The sequence below is a fragment of the Camarhynchus parvulus genome, chromosome 8 (genome assembly GCF_901933205.1).
Source record: "Camarhynchus parvulus chromosome 8, STF_HiC, whole genome shotgun sequence".
Classification (NCBI taxonomy): Eukaryota; Metazoa; Chordata; class Aves; order Passeriformes; family Thraupidae; genus Camarhynchus; species Camarhynchus parvulus.
In genome coordinates, this window is record NC_044578.1 from 5,040,310 (window position 1) to 5,059,903 (window position 19,594).

General features: G+C 40.6%; 1 protein-coding gene across 5 annotated transcripts in view; it reads left to right on the plus strand.

Annotated features, from left to right (window-relative positions):
* Nucleotides 1-19,594, plus strand: part of GLIS1 (GLIS family zinc finger 1) — a 178,551-nt gene that overhangs the window by 74,888 nt on the left and 84,069 nt on the right. For all 5 annotated transcript variants that reach the window (XM_030953190.1, XM_030953192.1, XM_030953189.1 and 2 more), the window contains exons 3-4: nt 7,932-8,130; nt 14,005-15,106. In XM_030953190.1, the coding sequence (XP_030809050.1) occupies nt 7,932-8,130; nt 14,005-15,106 (1,301 nt within the window). The remainder of the gene's footprint in view (nt 1-7,931; nt 8,131-14,004; nt 15,107-19,594) is intronic.

A 19,594-nucleotide genomic window follows, 5' to 3' on the forward strand; every position in this document is an offset into this window, starting at 1 on the left:
TCTGTTTCTTCACCAGCATATCCAGCTTCATGCAATCCCTGAGATACCTTGTTCACAGGGCTTGTGTGGGAAGTGCAGACCCAGTTTATGGAAGGCAGCACTGCTAAATAAAAACAGAGAGTACTCCACATACCTCCTAATGCATAGCAACTGCCCACTGTCATCACTGGAAGATTCACAGAGGCCTTCTAGCAGGAGCTAAACTTCTCATTGTTGTTTATCCAGTGTTCATATAAGACAGCACCCTTCAGTGAGAATATTTTCCTTTTTTATAGCATTCTGTGTACCCTTTAATTTTTTTCTTCATCCTCATATCTCTGCTTTTTTTCTTCTCTGTGCCTTCACCTCTTCACAGCAGCTTCCACAGTAGCCTTTTTCTTATCTTGTTCCACTGTCTGCTAAAAAAGCCCACAGCAGAGCAGGTGCTGGTGGGGGTGCCTTGGTTACCCCCAGAATCTGACATTTGGAAGAGATGGATGCAATCAGGATGTTCAGTCCTCCCAGCTGTTGTCCAAAGCTGCCCCATTTTGGATAGACACCTGACCTAGTTACATTAAAGTCACAGAGTAGAGGGTTTTTTCTGTGTTGCATGGCATATAGATATTTATTGCACCAAGAACTCATATGTTTGACACTGTCCTTAGCAGACTGTGCTTACTGGTGATACATTAAGTTATGTGTTTAACAGGCGCTGCATATGTCTGCAGCCCTAAAACTGCAGTCAGAGGAGAGTCTGCAAGAGGCCCATTCATTGGCACTGAGTGCAGAAGGGTAAATTCAATTTGAGTAGAATTAGTCCCAAGCATAGTTCTGGTAAAATAGAAAACGACATTGCAAATCACTTGATGTTAAATATATTTCAAATCAAGCCATGAAATAATGCCAAAATCCTGGCAGAAAGAAATGTCAAACAATGAAAACAGCAAATGAAAAGTAGCAGGGGTAGGCTGTTGCTCTTTTCAGCATATGTTGTGGAAACTGTTTGTTTGTCTTGAATTTTCTTTCTGGCAGTGTTAATTGTAAGCTGCAAAGAGGCCATTACTGTATTAGGTATCAAGTGTTAAATGATCAAGGAGATGGCATAGGTGGAACGTTTGCCTCTTATGTAGTAGCAGTTTGAGTTTTCATTGTAAAATAATATTCTATGTAAGAGTACAAAGATGTTGCTAGGGGATGTGGGTTACTTGTTAAGTGTGAGAGGTCTGCAGTGAGTCTGGATTGGAGGCTGTGTGTGAGGATGTCTCCTTTTTTGTAAGAGCAAGTATTTTAGGAGAATTTGTAATCTTCAGCAACCAAATGCATTTTGGCTGTAGCTTTTCATCCCTGATACCTAAAGAACCAGAAAACAATGTGTGGAAGCTCTTGCAACAAGTGAGCTTGAAGCAAAGACAGCAATGGAAAGGAGAGGCTCATGAAGCATCTCATAGGAAAAGAGCTTAATTCACACTTCTGGGAGGACCAGCAAATGGGAGACAACCCATAGTTGGCAGTGATGAGCAGGTTTACTGACTCCCCTCCATTGTATTCCCTGTACATGTTGGAGGATTCCTGTCACATAGCAACATGGCCAGTTCTTTGTAGACTCCAGTGCATTTTGATTCCTATTATGACTGATTTTCTGTCTCTTTTGCCTGTGAGTAGACCGGTTTCCAAATCTATGTATTAGAATTACACCCACAAGACCAAATGTGCATCCACATCCCACCAGACCTCTTCCTCCACCCAGCTTGCATTGAAAAGAACAAAATGCTTTCTAGTTACCGGTTTCCACCATTTCTCAAAGTTTATTTTTCTGTGTAACCCCAGGTGATCTACAGTGATTCTGTCTTTGTGGCTCTTACTGACTTAGTGACACTTTGGGCTCCTGAAAAATTGAACCCAACATCTTGATGGAAATATTTTTTGTTGTGTTGGTTTTTTTTCCTTTCTAATGTATTTAGTGTACTGCTGAGCCAGGCAGACATGAAATTCCTTCTTGGAGTATGTTTATATAAGACATATGCAAGGTGCCATATGGCAAAACCCCAGCTTTCATTCCCTGCACATCCTTGTGTTTCAAATGTTTGGGAGAGCCTGTACCCCTGTGGAGTCTTTACATGGTCTGCTGGCTAGAACTTCCATGGAAAAGAGAGACTAAATGGGCTAAGTAAAATATAGGGGAGTGGAGATCTGGGAGTTTAAAAGTTCAGGGCTTAGTAGGTAAATGGGAAAGCAATAACCCACATGCAGTTCATAGTAGGCATGCTCTGGCTTTTAGGGAATTAAATGACTTAGAGGACAGAAGAAAAGGAATAGATTTTCTCATTCTCTGCATGTATGGAAAGATCCTGATTCCCAATGGAATCACACAATCAGTTATGAAAGCATCTTTACAAGGGGAGCAGCTCAAGTACCTCATCTCAGAATGTGTGAACTTCTGTCTTGAAAGAGTTGCTGGATTTCTTTCAGCCTACAGGCTCTGCCTAATGACAGTGCTGTGAAAACCCTGGTGTGTCCTTTTAGAGCAGCAAAAAAGAAAAACCAAGGGGGCCAAGGGCAGGTGAGAGTGTACATAACCCTAAACACTGTATAGTTGTCTTAAAGCTTACACCAAAAGCACAATGGCATTTATTTGGGGGGTGTGGATATCCTACCTATCAGAAATACTGAGAATTGAACCTATTCCAAACATGGTCTTCTTAAAAAAAAAAAAAGTAGTGCATCAAATTCCATTACATCCAGCTTATATTCTCCAAGTGCCCATTAGGAGGGTTTGGGGATTTCCTTTTAATTAAGATAATGTTTGTTGAGATTAATTTTTTCCCTAAAACATTTATTTTTTAATGTTTTCCCCCCAGTTACTAAAATCCAAGTAGTGAGGAAAGATAACTGACCACAAAAAAGGCCAGATGTGCTGAGAACAATATTTTTCAAATTGCCTGGCAACAGGAAAAGGGTGATTCCAAGCCGAAGAGACTCTGTAACAATGAATGTAATGACAAGACCTGTGTTTCATCCAGTTATGAAAGGTTTTGTCCTAATTGTTACAAAAGAGGCCAATGGTCATTTTCAGTCTGCTCTTACCTCTGTTTGGGTGTATAATTTAAAGGTCTGAGATCCAAATAGAAGCCAGGAATGTTGAGTTTCAAACCTTCTTGTAGGGAAAGACTTTTTTTGACAGTAGACAGTGTATTTCTCTCTTTTTTTTTTGAGAATCTATTCGCTATTGGCTGAAACAGTTCTGTCCTTACACATGCAGAGTCTAACTGAGAACATCAGCTGAGGCTGTGAAGTCACTGGAACAAAAGCTCATGGCATGTGTTTTCCTGAATCTTGGCTGTACTTGCTAAGTTGAAAAAGTGTTATGCAGGTCTCAGATGGAAATCTAAACTTTGTAATATTGCAGCTGGTTTAGCAATGAAAGATGTAGTAGATTATTATGTGTTCTTTGCTGCCTTTAAAATATCATGATAAAGTCGAATATGGGAGCCAAATATATTCACATGCTTGAAAGTGAAAAGGTTACAGATCTATAAACTACTGAACTGTTTTCAAATTGTGTTAAGCTGGAGTGATATAGAATTAACCATGTTGCTTTATTCAGTAGAGCCGACCATACACATTCACTCTCCTAAAATACTGTGTGTAGTCTGCAAAAATAAATTCCCCAGAACAGAAATATAATGCAATCCAAATAACTAGTTTTAAAAATAAATTGAACATGAAATAACAAATATGGATGTAGCCAACACTTAGGGTCCAGAATTTACTAGAAAGACACACATGGCTTGTATTTATCTTCCATGAGTTCTCAAGATTGATACTCAACAAATTATTTCTCTATCTGGGTTGTTTTAGTTTACAAGGGTTTCCTTAGCCCTTCTGTCTTCACTCATACATCAATGTGAAAGCAAAGAAATAAGTATTTCTGTTGTAGGATTTTATTGCATGGTTCATAAAAACTTGGAGGAAAGAGACCTTTCTTTTTTATTCTAATTTTATTCAGTGCTATTAGTTTTAATCCTAATCTTTTACAGATTGTTGTCATCTGTATCTATTTGGAAATAGGCAGAGGATCTGCTACCCCTGTTTTGAAACACCAATGCATGACAATTTTGGTCTTCACCTGACTCTCACTATGTGGTATGGTCTGCTCAGTGATAAAGAATGTTTTGGCTCTCTCACTGTGTTTTTATTAAGGTAGTGTACAAGTATTGTAAATAAATGAAGCCATGTCTCCATCAGCTGTATGAAACAGACTTTAAAATGTGAACAGGTTGTAACTGATACAGAGATCCAGAGTGAACCTGGGGTGTGGTGTGAGCTGCTTTGTTCCTCTTTGACATAGGAACTCTTGAATGCACAGTGAAAATTTAGTGCTGCTACTGTTAACCATTTCAGTCCTCAAGGAAGGCAGACAGCAACAAAAGAGACTCAGAATGCAGAACTTTCCTCTGTGAAGGAGTGAAAAGCCCAAATGTCTAGAGGTTTGTTGTGTATGAGATGGTGCAAATGACTGTGAAGAAACAGGCCAAGAAAAAATCTGAGCATTCCTTCTTTTTGGATCTGGAAGTCCTTGTTTAGGATGTCTTGTTCTAAGATCTAACTGAAAATACCTGGATAAATACTGAAAAAACTGAAAATACTTGGGTAAAGTCTGCTAAGGCTGTAATGGCGTCTGTGGCTAATCACTCCAGCTACATCTAAAATGTTTTTCCTTCTCTTGTGTCCATAATAGAAAAATTTAGACCCCAAACTCATATCCCTGCTAATAGTGGTTCACTGAAACAAAGGAGAAGCCATGTTTTTTCCACAAGGCATAGAAAAATCTGTCTCCACAGTCACACGGTTGGGCCTGCCTTGTAAGGGGTGTAAGAACAACTATCTACTTCCCATCCTTTGCTTTCTTTTCCTTTGCTACTTTTCTGCCCCTAAGGCTTGGGGTCATAGGATTAAGACAATTCCTCCCGTTCACCATAGAGAATAGCATGACAAGCATAAAAAACTTGAGCAAAGTGTTGATTTTGTTGTTATTGTTGAAAATGTCAAAAATGGCCTATTTCATGAATCACTTTGAAGATTCTGTGTTTTGAAGCACTCAGTTTGTTCATTAGAGCTTTCAGTCAGCAGCATAGTGCTGTGCATCTCTGTGCATGGCCTTAAATTACTGACTGTGTAGGAGGTGTGGCAGCCACCCCAAACATTCAGGGCTGTGGATTATTCAGGACTTGTCACATGGAATGACCTGCTGAGTGTGGGTATGGTACCTTCTCTCCCGTGGCTTTGCTGTGTTGGCAGCTTTTGAGTTAATAACTTCCTCTCAGTGGAGGGATGTGGTGGCCTCTTCCATCGTGGATGATTTTCACTTGTTTGAGAAAATCTGGTGCTCTTTGGTCTTTCACTCCTCTCACGTGACTCATCCAGCTGCCAGTAACGGCGTTCCATTTCTCAGTGTTGTCGTGGTACATTTTGGACATCACATCCAAACAAAACCAAGAATGGCAGCTTTTTTTTTTTTTTTTTAACAAGAAGTAATTAAAGAGAATAAGCAGTAAGAAAAAAAAAGGCAAATGACCTAGTTTGGTCTTTGCCGCAAAACCCACAACTCTCTGGGGATATCTAGTATGTTAGGCAAATATTTCAAATCTGTCTCTATTTCAAATGTGAGTCATTTCAATTAGACATCTTTCAGTTATTTGTTCGTTGGTCTTAATTAGGTAAACTCCAAAGCACTGCAGCATGCGTTTATTGTTGAATAATTACCCTTTTGGTAAGTTTTCTTGCTCTTATCTTCTTAGCCTTAATAGCTAATTTTGTCAGTAAGGGTGAAGCCTTCCTGAATGGTAAACAAGGTGCTCCCTAGGGAAGAAAAAGAGTTATTGCTCTTTAGTAGGGGTGTTTTAAATGCTGATCTCATTGTTGGACAGACAGGTTTGGCTTTGTGTAAGGAAACGTTCTGTTTTGTTCTTGGAGAATTTACCCCTAACAAGAAATGTAGGGCTGACCCTACAGGTCCTGACCAGTGTGAGCTGTCCTTTCTGAGGTGTGTAGCTTCATCACAGTCCATGGGACCAATTGTCACGTGACTTAATCTGGCATAAATCAAGAAAAAACTCCCCCAAAGTCAGTTACCCCAAAATGAAAGAAGCAAGATATCCAAAATTGAACTAACTTGATTACTCATATGGAAGGAATTGCCTGATTGCAGCCTTTGCACACTACTGTATCAACTGCTTCCGTTCCCTTGTGAACACTTAAATGTGAAGATATAAATCAAAACTGCAGGACACAAAAAGACAAAAGTTACCTTGATGGATTCCACTTCCATGAGATCCTTCTGGAAACCATTCTGCTTTTATTAGATTTACTCTCTGTAAATTAGGATTAGTTTTTTATATGGATTTATGGAATGGCTATGGTATAGTGCAAGCAGGGTGAACCCTCTGGTCAAGGCAAGGGAGTGTGTGCTCTTTTCATCTGTTACTGGTAAGTTACAGAATGTAGGTTAAAGGCCCCTCGATACCAGTGAAAGAAGAGATCTGGTTCCAGACATGGAAAGTGCTTAAATCTTACGTGTGCCAGCCAGTGATATTAATATTGTATAGAACAGCCAGTTGTCAAAGGGCCAGATTCTGTTCTCAGTTAAAGTGGTGTAAAGTGGATTTTTTCCCTTTTTTTTCAGAGGTAATGAATTTGCTTTCGCATGTGCTTGGACACTTGAACACTTGGGTTGTCTGTGTTTGGAGATAATCTCACAGTTCTTTTTTTAGTTGCTTTGGGGGAAAAAACCCATGAGCTGCTGGTGTTGTTCCTTGTCCATCGTTGTTCCAGCTCACATGTGGTGAGCACATGTCAGAGGCCTTGGTGCAAGTGCAACTGCACTCAGGGCACTGTTGTGCAAAAAATTTTTAGCTCTTACTAATTAATCTGTAAGGTACTTTGTGAAGGCAAATGGATTGGCTGAAACACAGAATTTCATGGATTTAGCATAAGTGTTCTGTTCCTTTGCAGGGAGCGAATGTGTTCTCTGATTTGACAGCTACAAGAGAAGATAATTATTTTTGACAGCACAGGGATAGTGTTCATGTTATTCTAGGAAATCTCTGTCTTCACACAAACAGGTATCAGTGTGTGCTGCAATTGGTATTGCTGAGTTTTGGTGGAAGCTTCAAGTTTCTGTGTTTTGATAATATGATAAAATTGGTAAAGTACATATTTAGAAAGCCCTAATGAATTTCAGACTTGTGTCATTTGGGGAATGAAAGAAAGTGTTTTATTACAAGTCCAGTATAAATCTTAAACACTTAAAAAGGATCTACAGTATTTTGGAGGGAAGATACATCTTGACTGTATTCCAGGTAATTCTGCTGGTGGAAAGAGAGGAACTGTGAATTGGGTATTGTAATATGATTGATTTACCTTCTTCTCTTGGTGGTGTGGCCTTTAAAAACTTATTCACAGTATTCAACAGTGTATTTAGATACCCTTCAAATATGATTCATCTCCCCCAGTTAGCAGTCCTGCTAAGGTAGGTATTGACCCTGTAATGAGTTAAATTATGATGTGATAAAGCCAGAATAGGAATGGAATAAAGCCTGATGGAGCTGTAGACTCCAGAGGATACAATGATAATTTATGTCATGGTTGCTAGTAGGGCAGAGCTGATAGTCAGAAAGACCCACTATAAGCTGAAAGGCATCCAAAGTGATCTTAAACACCTCAGTCTAAATCCACTGAATACAACTGACTGTGCCGGGCCAGAAGATGCTTCATTACAACAGATCCAAATTCCTTGGCAATTAATTTTTGTTTCCTTGTGAAACCTTTCATTGCCACTGCCTTGTTGTAAAATGGAGAATTTTGCAAGCCAATCCAAAATGAGTTTACAAAGTCATCAGTGGAGAGAGTTCTTAGTCAAAACCTTGTCTTTTTTTTGGTTATTTTTTTGACAGTGAACGGTGGCTACAGTCACTGCAATTTGATCTCTGAGAAGAAGAACATGATGGACATGGAGATGACGAGTGGCTCGGTGCCCGTGTGCAGGCAGGGTCTGTTCCTGCACACGGGGAACTCCCTGGTGCGAGAGCACGCGCTGTCCCGGGAGAGGCTGCTGCACGTGGGCCAGCTCAACTTGGCGCACTCGGATCTCAGGTACTGCTCCAGGTTTCACCAGCTCGTGCCCTTGGCTCCACCCCTGTGCCATGGTATCACCAAATTACTGCCTGGGAGGCAGGGATGATACTTACACCCAACCCAGTGTCCCCCACACGGTGATTTGGCATGCCACCACCAAACCTACAGGAAGCCAGTGCCACTTCTATTTCTGCAGCATTTCCCTTAATGAAGTATTTGCAAAGTTCCCATACAGCCACATCCTTGGTTTTTGCTTTTAAGGCCATAATGTGAAAATTTGGTCTCTGGTTTTGATATATACACTGTAGTTGGATATGCTATGAACAGAATCTCTATTTAAACATTTGCTATAAATTAATTATATGAAAACACAGAACTCCATTATTTTTTGTTGTTGTTACAAATTTAACATTACCAGATTTTAAACAAGTACCCCAAACAGACATCCATTGTGAACAGAAACCTGCTACAAATTAAAATCTATCCATCTATTTTAATTATGCTGCTTTTTGGCAGTGTATATAATAGGAATAATCTTGACCTTTTTGAAGAGCTGTAGAAAAGAGAAGCCTCAATAAAGTTGCAGCCTTTATCTTAGGTACTTGGAATACTTGGCACTCTGTGGATGGGCCTATCAGGCTCTGAAATTTCCACAGTCACAGCAAGGGGAAATATGGCCTACAGCTTGGTCTTGAAAATCTGACTGTTCCTGATTTTTGTTATACGTATTCATGCCTTGTTTCCCCTTTTCAATTTACTGGTGGCTTAAGAACATCTGTGTTTTCAGGAGAAAGAGGCACAGTAACGTGGCAAGCAAGTGGAAAGGCTTTTTTTCATGTTTGTTTGCTTGTTTGTTTGAAAAGGATAAATAATATCCATGCCACAACAAAATAATCCCCTATTGCCACATGGATTTGTAGATGCCTTTGCAGCTGGATGTAAATCTGCTCGCTCCTGGTTTCTTTATGGCTCACTGTGGGACTGGCAGTTATCAACCGTTTTTTTTCATTCTGTCAGTGAGGACAATTATGAAACAAAGATAATTAGGGCAGGAGCAAACAAAAGGAGGAAGAGAATACTCTGCTTAGATCTTTTTGAACCTTTTTGTAAATTTTATAATGGGGAAATGACAGATACCTTCATACCTAGCATCACAGTACCCATCCTCAGAAATATGAACCCCTTCCAGCCTCCATTTGGAAGAGAATTCCCAGAACAACATAAAGGATTGTTGACTGCATAACATGAGAAAGTAGCAGGTGATAGGCCTGATTCCCTCCATCTGGTTTGTGGCATGGTCTAAAGCCTTGAGACTCTGCTGCCTCTCAGTTTGGAAATGTTTGGAGAATATCCTGAAGGACATTACAGGTTGTTTTGTATCCCACTGGTCATGCTCTGCTTGTATGTCCACCTGGCTAACAGTGCATTTGTGTGCATGGGATTTGCAAGATGAAGCCAATGCCCAGCTCTGCTCTGTGGTCCTCACAGACACAGTGCCTCCTTGTATCACAGTGCTTTTCATGAGACACATGGCAGAGGGCCAAAACCTTGGCGTTTGAGAGAAGGTGGACAGCATTTCAGACCATTTCTTTTCATGTTGTTTGTGATGCTGAAGATTCTTGACAAGCAAGTAAGAGGAAACAGATTCCTTCCCTGAAGAACTGAAAACAGGAGAATGAGAGACTCAGAAGTGACTGAGCTGGGAGTGATGCCCAGGAGAGGAGTGAAGTCAGTGGGAGCCAGGGGTGCTCTGTGCCTCCCCAGATCTCAGCTTTCACCAGAAAATGGATGAGAGAAGTAGGGCTGCAATTGTCAGATATTGGAGCACATGGACATCAGGGCAAACTCTCTTTGCTTGTTCTGGCCAGCTCTAATGACCAGCACAGAGATAAAGGGAGACATAAATTCAAACAATATCTCTGGGGAGAACATTGAACCACTTTGCATTTCTAGGTTATGGAACATCCAAGGAAAAGCCAAACAAACCAGGGAGCACCTCCCCTAGCAATCAGAAAATCTTATTTTAGGGTTTGGGGTTTTGGTTATCTTTGTCCTTTTTCCACTTCAGTGCGCTGAAACTTGTTATCTCCTTCAGCTTCTCCCTGAAATTGTTTTCCCTTGGGAACTGTATTCTAGGGATGACTGCCTTAGTCCAACGATCATGATCCCTCTTCTTTCTGGCCCCTTTTCCCCACTCACTTAATAACTTTTAAGCTGTGCAGCATAATTGCTGCTACATTCTATCTGTGAATGCAATGTGTGTGGGACTGGAAAAGTCCCAATACCTTCCTCACCACAACTGGAGGCAGCACACAGCTAATGTTGGCCTTTTGTCAGATAATCCATTATCAGCTCCGGCAAACCCGCCCACACTGCCCTCAGTGCTCGGAGTGTAAAACCCAGGGAAGGCATCAGAGCACTCGGATAGTGTTGCACAGGGTCCCTGGATGTGCAGCACAACAATCCCCTCCAGCTCCTTAAAACTGTCAGTTATCACCGGGTGCACATTTCCAGTGGCAGTTGAAGGCATGTATGTTTTGTAAATAATCCGGAGATTTCAGATCCAGTCATCTTTTCCTCTGAGGGCAGTTGGGAACTGCAGTGCTTCTGGCATGGTGCTACTGGCCTCGTGCTCTGGCTCCAATTACCACGTAAGGGAGTCTCTTAGGAAACACTGCCTCACTATCCTCTGAGAGGCTGCTGTTACTCTTCAAAGGCCTTACACTCAGCTTTCATGAGCTTAAGAGGCAGTTCTGTTCCCTCAGACTGTCCATCCCTGGTGTGTGGATGCTCCCTCTGAAGGGAGGTGTGTGGGGTGTATTCTTCTCCTGACCCCACTGTCTTTCCAGGATTGTTTATCTGGAAGCCCTTGCAGAGCTGCTCATGCTGGTCCACGTGTCCCTCTCATCTTACCTGTTTATTTCATATACATTTATATCTATATTTGTCCAGAGATTGTGAAATCCTTACAGCCAGCACAGCCTGTGGGTACCAGACCTTTAATCTGCTCCGTGGCTGTAAGAGAAAGATGCCAGGGGCAAAGAATCAGTGGGTATAAGGGGAGCCCCCCTGCAAGCTGGCTGCCAGACACCTTGTGTCAATCCTGCATTGGTTTTGTTTCTGTGCCCCTTCTCCCTTCAGACTCCTCAGGACAGGGAGAAATGAGTGTGACTTTCTCTAGAATAGTGATGGCAAAATTCTGCCAGGAATACAGGAACTTTGTATTAATGCACGTTGACATCAGGTACCCCAACACTCAAACATCAGGAAATTGAAGAAATGTCAGATTTCTCCCAGCAGAGTTAACTAATATGGGATGTATAATGTATGTAAATATACAGTGCTACAGAGAAAACTGCAGATCCTGGAGAGGACTTGGTTCTGATCTGCGCACGCAGCCTGTGCTTATAATTTTGTAGGCAGAGAATACATAAGACTCATCTGTGGCAATGGGAATAATGCCTTTAGTGCCCTCATCTCATTTGCTTTTGAAGTCAGGCATTCCAGCTTGCCTTGTGGTTCAGAGCTCCCTTTTGTGTGTCACAGAATCTGCACTGCAACATCTTATCAATACAATCTTGACTCTGAGTAAGATCCTCTGCTGGAAAGGTCGCTGTTCCTGAGGATTTTGGAAACCTAGTGTTTCTCAGGACAAGGATGTTTGTGTCCATCCTGCAGGTACTCTGCACTGACTCCAGCTCAATCAAAAACCAAACTTCTCTCATGGATTTCTGGCAAGATGGGAGCTTTACATAAAGCTTAATAATACAACACCAATTATCACAGGCTGAAATGTAAGGCTTGGGTTAGCTTTATATGATGTAGGAAATGTGTTGAGTTTACTTTTGCCTGAGGCTTTGGGACCACTAAACTGTGATACAAACTGAATTATTTAGAAGAGTTTTTGTACAGCAGAAACCAAGTAATAGGAAATGCTGTGCCTGGCATGGCATGCTGTAAAGCCTTTCTCAGAATGAGTTTAAAACACCAATCTTTCACTGAGCAAACAGAGCAGGGCTTCCCAAACATATGCAATAAAAATATACTTATGCCACATATTTTACAGACATATGGTTCTGTAAATGTTAAAAAATAATGTATGAATGCTGTTTGGTTTGGTTTTTTAAAATATAAATTTGCCATCTGCAGAAACAGGTGCTTTACGCTTATCCAGAGACCAACTGTGCAAACCTAAAGGGAGAAATTACAAACAATGGTTTATGGAAACCTCTAATTTTTTTTAATGTACTGTTTTAAACTTTCTGGTGGAAAGCAAATTATCTGATTGTTCTGTATCAGTGAATGGTGGAGAATTTAACATCTCTCATGATCTTAAAGAGGTTTTTTACATTAAGCCCTATTGGAACTTAGAAACCTGTCAGTAGTGAATGCAGTATTCCCAGTTGTGTGCCTCAGACAAGTGCCAATTTTTGACAGCCTTAATTTCGTGGGAAGGAAGTATTTTTGAAGCTTTTGATTGTTGTTATTTTTCTCCATCCCTTTTTGTTCTTTTGAGGGCTATTACCAAGGAAATTTTAGAAGTTATCCCAGCTTCCCATCTTAATATTAGTGATGGATTAATGGAAATAATAGTGATAAAATAATCGAAAGTGTAAAATAAATGCAGTTTATTCAGCAGCTTCATATTTTAGTTTATAAGTGTCCAAAGTACTTTTAAGTACATGTGTTTCATGCTTTAAAATGTGTCAGACCTGTCTTAGCTGTGGTGTCACACACAAGCTGCCACATGGCTGGGTTTTCTTCAGCTTTTGTGGTGCTAGCATCATAAAAGCATAAAATTCATTTAAGTGGAACATGTCAGCTTAAGAGCCATGGGGCACTTCTCTGGAGGGTTTATTAGCTCAGGTACAGCTTTCCTGCACACAGATGTACTGTTTCCTCTCCTTGGTCTGGCACGATGAAGCCATAGGTTAAACCCTCCCGTGCTTTAGGGATATGTAAGGAACACCCTCTGCTCCTAAGAAAAAACACACAGTTGGATCATCCACAGTAAATGTTTATAGCTGAGATAAAATGTTTTATTTTAGGCCATAAACCAGTTGCTAACTGCTTGGAAGAAAATGTTAGGAGGAAATGTTTCTTAATGCAGTGCTTTTCTGAAAAGTCTTCTGTGGAGTTCCTCAAGGTTCTGCTTCCTCAATGAATGGATTCAACACACATGAAAAATGATGAAAAATCACTTCTTCTAAACAGAACTGTGATTTACAGTCCCATGCACTCTTTATTATGAAAAATGGAGATGGGAATACATAGGCTGCCATTTTAAATTTACTGGCTGTGAACTTTTTATTCTGTGGAAGTAAATGCTCAGCAGATCTCTCATTGATTCTGGAATGCTGGTTGAAAGCAAGCAGTTCTTTTGCTGTATTCCTTTTTTCTTCAGTGATATGGCTCCTTTTTTAATTTAGCAAAGGAAAGCATGTCTCTAACATGTAAGCAAAGCTCAGCTAGCCTTTTTTGTGTCAACAAGAATGCCAAGGCATTTCCCCAGTGTGCTCTGAGGAAAATGACAATATTTTAATAATTCAGAAATGCCCAGAGTTCTCAGACTTCATTCTCAGCTATTGTTTTGCCCAATCTATTATGTATTGAAAGTCTCAATCATGATTGATGAACTGCCTGTAGCAGTGAAGATTCTCTGTTCCATGTGTAACCCAGTGTGTCAAATTAATCCTGTGTAAAGTGATGCTGTCTTTACACAGGTTGGAGAGGAAGCACTACAGATTTTTTTAGTGTAATTGCTGCATTAGACAGGCAACATCAGCAGAGAGCAAGTACTTCCATTCTGCAGGGCTTAACGAGTGTTGTGTCTTGTACAAAAATCATAAACCCTGTGGTGGTTAGCGATGCTTAATGAAAACTGTATTGCAGGTCACCCAGGTTTCAAGACTCAGTAGATTCTGCTGCTCCATGCCTGAATGGAAGTCACCCGGCTCAGCACATTAAACAAGAATGCCCCAGTGATTATAAGGTTCTGTCTGAGGCTTCCACACATAGGAGGATTACAGAGGGGATGGAGCTGAGAGCCTCCAGTAGTCTGCATCCTGAACTAGACCTAATGAATAATAGCTTTACAAATTCACTTTCATCCTACTTGTTTAATAATGAACACAGCTCCTCCCTGGGTCCTTTGTCACTTGGCACCCCTCAGCACTCGGCCAGGCTACAAACAAGCAACCTGAAGAAGAGGTGCATCTCTGTTGTGCCGTCTTCAGCCGAAGGAATCGATATTACAGCGATCATCCGCACGTCGCAGACGTCACTGGTCACCTGTGTGAATGGACTGCGAGCTAACTCAGCTGGCATTTCCTCTCATCCTGTGGAGATCAGTCATCACAGTGCTCAAAAATCCTCTCAGCCCCAGTCTTGCTCTCAGCCTGGAAACCCTTGCAGTATTCCCTCCCCTCCAGCATGTCTTGTACCTCTTTCTACTGAATGTGACAGAGGTGACTGTGAGCAGATCCAAATGCAGCAAGTCGAGGAGAATGGCAGCCTCAGCCTTATGATGAATGGCACGAGCCTTCCTCACCAGAACTCCTCGCACAGCACCCAGAAGGTGAGTTTCTTAAAACAAGAACCGGCTGACGATTATTCCTCCAGTGCTGATCTTTTCCGCCATCACCAGGGGCTGCCTCCCCCTTACCACCTCCACCAGCAGCTCAGCCAGACCCCAGGGACGCTGCCTCACCTCAGCACCTCCATGTCTCCCAAGTCCCTGCAGCCCAGCGACGGCGATGAGCAGGACCTCAGCAGTGGCAAGCAGGTGTGTCAGTGGATTGACTGCAGTGCCACTTACGACCAACAAGACGAACTGGTCAGACACATAGAAAAGACTCACATTGACCAGAGGAAAGGAGAGGACTTCACTTGCTTCTGGGCAGGCTGTGTCCGTCGCTATAAACCCTTCAATGCTCGTTACAAACTGCTGATTCATATGAGGGTTCACTCTGGAGAAAAACCGAACAAGTGCATGGTAAGTCTGGATTATATTTGTTTGAATAGAAACATAAATGCTCTTCTCTCTTTCTTGCTCTCTCTTCGATCTTATTCCAATATAATTGTTGTGCTTTCCTGTAACTTAGTCTGTAGCAGGCTAAAGGGGAATTGGAGAGAACCTTAATCTAGAAGGAAATGATTGAGTAAAAAATACTGTAGTTCTTGGAAAAGGGATTCGGTTTCCTTATATGAGAGCTTAACTTTTAATACAGTGCTTTGTTTTTTTAATATTCATTAAACCACTAATAAAGTGATGATCAAAGCACCTAGCCGTCATTTAACGTAAAACAAAGTCACTGAGCCTCGGGTGACATTTTTAATCAAGAAGCATAAAACACATCTAATGAAATTCTTTTCATTCCTTCAGCTGAACAATAACCCATAGAGTTGTAAGTGCAAAAGCTTCAAATGTAGTTTAGACAAAAGAAAGAAACTTGTTAAAGGATTTTAAACAGTTAAAAGACTAAAAAGAATATATTTAATTACATTTTCAAAGGTTGTTAGGGGCTTTTTTAATTTGCAAAACAGAGCTTTAAAAATAAGTAAAAACCATTGTTCTCTTCTGATCAAGAAGATGTAAACAACAGCAGTGTTCCAAAAAGAGGATCTTGGGAATAACACCATCTCTGCATCTGCCCACCATGATGACAATATGGCCAAACTAAAATAAAAGTTAATGACTTCCATTAAGCTTTCCACATGTTTGAAACAACAATGATACAAGACCCTGACTGAAACAGATGAAGCAAAACAAGTTTGACATAAGCTTCCAAATTGGGCCATGAAATTTGGAAAGTCTCATTTGTAACACCCACACGCGTGTGCACGCATGCACACGCACAGAAAAGTGCAGACAAAGGGAATGGTTATGGCAGCAGGTTGGGGTTCCTGATAGGCAGAATTTTCAGCTATATGTCTATTTTATTGTTTTGATCAGAGCATGATGCAATGGAAAATGCTTGTAAGGATGTTAGATCGTGACAAACTTTTCCATGGTAAGCTGTACTTTCTGTGGAGGAATAGGAAAGAATGTTTGTAGAAAAAGCTTTCAGGCCTGCAATGGTTATGGAAGGGAGAAGGAAGAAAACAAGAATATTCAAAATGTGTTGCAGAGAAAAATTTGCTGTAAGTGATTGTCCTGATTATCTTTTTACTCCTATTGGATAAGTGAAAAACATTATCTTAATGTCTGCACAGTTTAGTGGGTTTTCCTTAAGATAATACTGGAAACAGTGCATATACTTAGAGAATACCATCAAATTGTCCAAGATAAAATGGTAACACTCTAAGACTTAAGTGTTTCTTTTTGCTTTGAATGCAAGAACTGAGTGGTTCTATTCCAGAAGTAGCTCAATGACATTTTCTAAATGTACAAATGAATTTAACTTCCCCTGAATAGATGTATTTTATTTATCAATTATCGAAGGATAATGCAAGTTTGCTTCTTTCCAAACAAAAGCATAGGTAAGTAAATTGAAAGCATACTCAAAACATGAAGCCCTGATTAGTTTCTTGTGGTGCTGAAAGATCACTAGACTCCGTGGATAAAGGAACTTGTCTCTTTTCCTGAAAAATGCATATTTAACAGGTATTGTATGGCAGACTTCTAATGTTACATTCCTATTCCTACAGAAAACTTGGTAAACCAGAGAAATGCTGTAATATCTTAGTAAATGCTAAAAATGTCCTATTTTCAATTAATTTCATCTGCGGTAAAGTTCCAGCTTTTGATAACACGTCAAGGTTTTGTGAATAGGTTGGAAAAACCTCTGCATCTGATACTGCAGACAGCCTTTATGTCATATTTATATAGCCTTGGCATGTAAGCATATAGAGATCTCTTTTACTGGAGCAGATATTGTAGTTGTTCCCATACATGGAACAGCCCAATCAGGACTGGGAGCTCCACATTGCTCACCTTGGAGTTAACTCTTCTCTTCCCACAGTAAGAGCCATCCACTGTCAGCAGAGGTATTGTGTGTTAAACCTTGCAGTCTGGAATTCTGCAGGGAGGGAAGTGGATCCAAGAGAATACATAGAAACCATCTCTTCTTTGCAAATTCAGTTTTCTACCCTGAAAACAGCTTGATCTAGCAGGGGCAGGATCCAAAGTTGCAGTACAGCTCCTTGAATTTGTTAATATCAAGTGGGGATTATTTGCCCAGTGAATTCCATTCCATGTGAAACAGGGGTTGCTGTGCAGTGTTGCGTTGTGCAGTGATGTAATGTCATTTTAAATGATGGCTTTTCTTTTGATGTGGTAATAGTTGTGCTCTTATTCCTGCAAATTAAGAAGGCAATTCATTCTCTGTAGATAGAGGTCTGAGATTTTGTTGTGTTTTTGCTGTAGCTCTGTTAAAGTAACTTTGCATCTCTTGTATTTGTAGTGGAGATTTTCTTTTGCTGTTCACAATTACCCATTGCACTTTCTTTTTAAGCCCTTGATTTCTCTCTTGCCTGTAAGATTACTGCCTGACTAGGTATTGAACTGCTCAGGGGAAGCTAACAGTGAACAGCACCCCGCCCTCATACATAAAAGGACTTTTCCATGTAAAATTATTAATTTCTTATGACAGGCTTTGCTACTATGTACTGTAATAGACAAAGGAATTTTGGAATTCAGGCTACTTGAGAACAGGAAATACATGAGACATTTTGATTGAAAAGTAAATGGTTCACTAAAACTGCAGTTAATCCTTTTATTATCTTTCCAACAGCAGTTTCCACAATACTTTCATGAGGTAAGCTTCCTTCAGTCCAACTGTAACACTCTCATCGTTGCAGCTGGTTTGAATTTAGCGAGCCTGCTTCTTTCTTTACTACAGACAGGCGACAGGCAAAACAGGATCTGCTGTGGAGCACTGCTGATGTTTTGGGTCCATATTCTGCTCACCGTGTTCCATTGCCAAAGCTGGTACTATGAGTATTCTGTTTTCATATTCTGTTAAATATTCTAATTAAGTGGTGCCTTCTCGTCATTGCGTCCTTCAGTTTGGTTTTTCCTTGGGCTCTGCAAGTAGTCTAAAGGAAACTACCTAATCTCTTTGCAATATCCTGTTATGTTTCATACTTAACTCATGTTATTTTAGTTTTATTAAATTTGGGGTTCATCTGCATTATAATCAAAAATATATCCAACAAAAATAATGATGCAATGCCTTTAAGACTTTAACTTCTGAAGATTAATTTCATGCTTTTTTAGATTTGATGTCCCAGACAATTGGAATTTTGATTGTCTGAGACAGCAAAAATTAGCAAGCTTAATGGTTTTTATTTTAAAAAAAGGAAGAGAAAAATTTTCTCATAGCTGCATCTTTTGCTGCCTTTCAGTTCTTCGAATACTTCGGTGAGTAGAAGCATGCTGATCTCCAGATATTGCATCCTTGGTTTAAGCCTCTGCTTGCAAATGTAAATACAGAGCTGCTCATTTAGTTGTCTAGAATTGTTTGATTTGGACAAATCTGTACTCGGCTTATTAGTTTACCCTCTTGTACTCCTGTGGCTTCATAACGAGTAGAAAAAATGTTCCCATCATCGCATTCATGTGTGCTCAGGGGCCTCCCCAGACAGGATCAAGGTAAATGATTTATCTTCGTGTCATTTCTACAGGTGTAATTAGTGTTCATAGAAATTGGCTGTCATAATGTATGTGACATCCATGAAAGGAGCTGGACAGGGATAATATTTATGGTTAATGTCTTTAGTTTTTGTATTTCAAAGAAACAAATGTCTCCTGTGTGTTCTAGACCTGTTTCTGTGTTTGCTAAGAGAGTTAAGGCTTTGAAGCCAAAATCTTTTCATGTATATATTCAACATACTCAGTTTGGGAGGAATCTGAAAGGAATTATTTGGGTGCTGTATTGTACACAGTGAAATTCAGCACCTGTGCTGTTTGTAGTCAGTTCTTTTGAATCCCTAAGGCTGAGACACCAAAGGTACTGCATTAAACATGGGGAAATTGAGACAGAGAAGATAAGTAACTTGCCTAAGGGCGTCTTTAGGCAATTCCAGCATTCCAGGGCAGATCTTGTGTTCCAATCACCATTTCACACAATCTAACAATTTGCAATTTACTGGTGAAACAGATTTTTGTACAGATTGCACAAAAGATTGCGCTCTGGCTGCACTTCCTGTTAATTTTTCGCTGCACGTCTCTGACGCAGGTGGTTTGACATGATGTGAGTGTGTGAGAGCTTTCATCAGAAGGCTTGGCTGCATCTGTAACACTTCATGGGCAGCGACCTGGTTATTGGGAATACAGGAGAAGGCCTGTGGAGCAGATTAGTATTATTGCTTCTGTTTCTGAGGAAACCAGTGTGGCATCTCTGTTCTCAGTAGAGGGCGAGTCTGATGCTGTCTGCAGTCCATGGGGAGTGTGTGTCCAGCAATGCAGGGTGGGAAATGAGATCTCTACAGGGCTACAGCTACAGAGGAGTCTCAGGGACAGCCCTGCATCTGTGGGGAA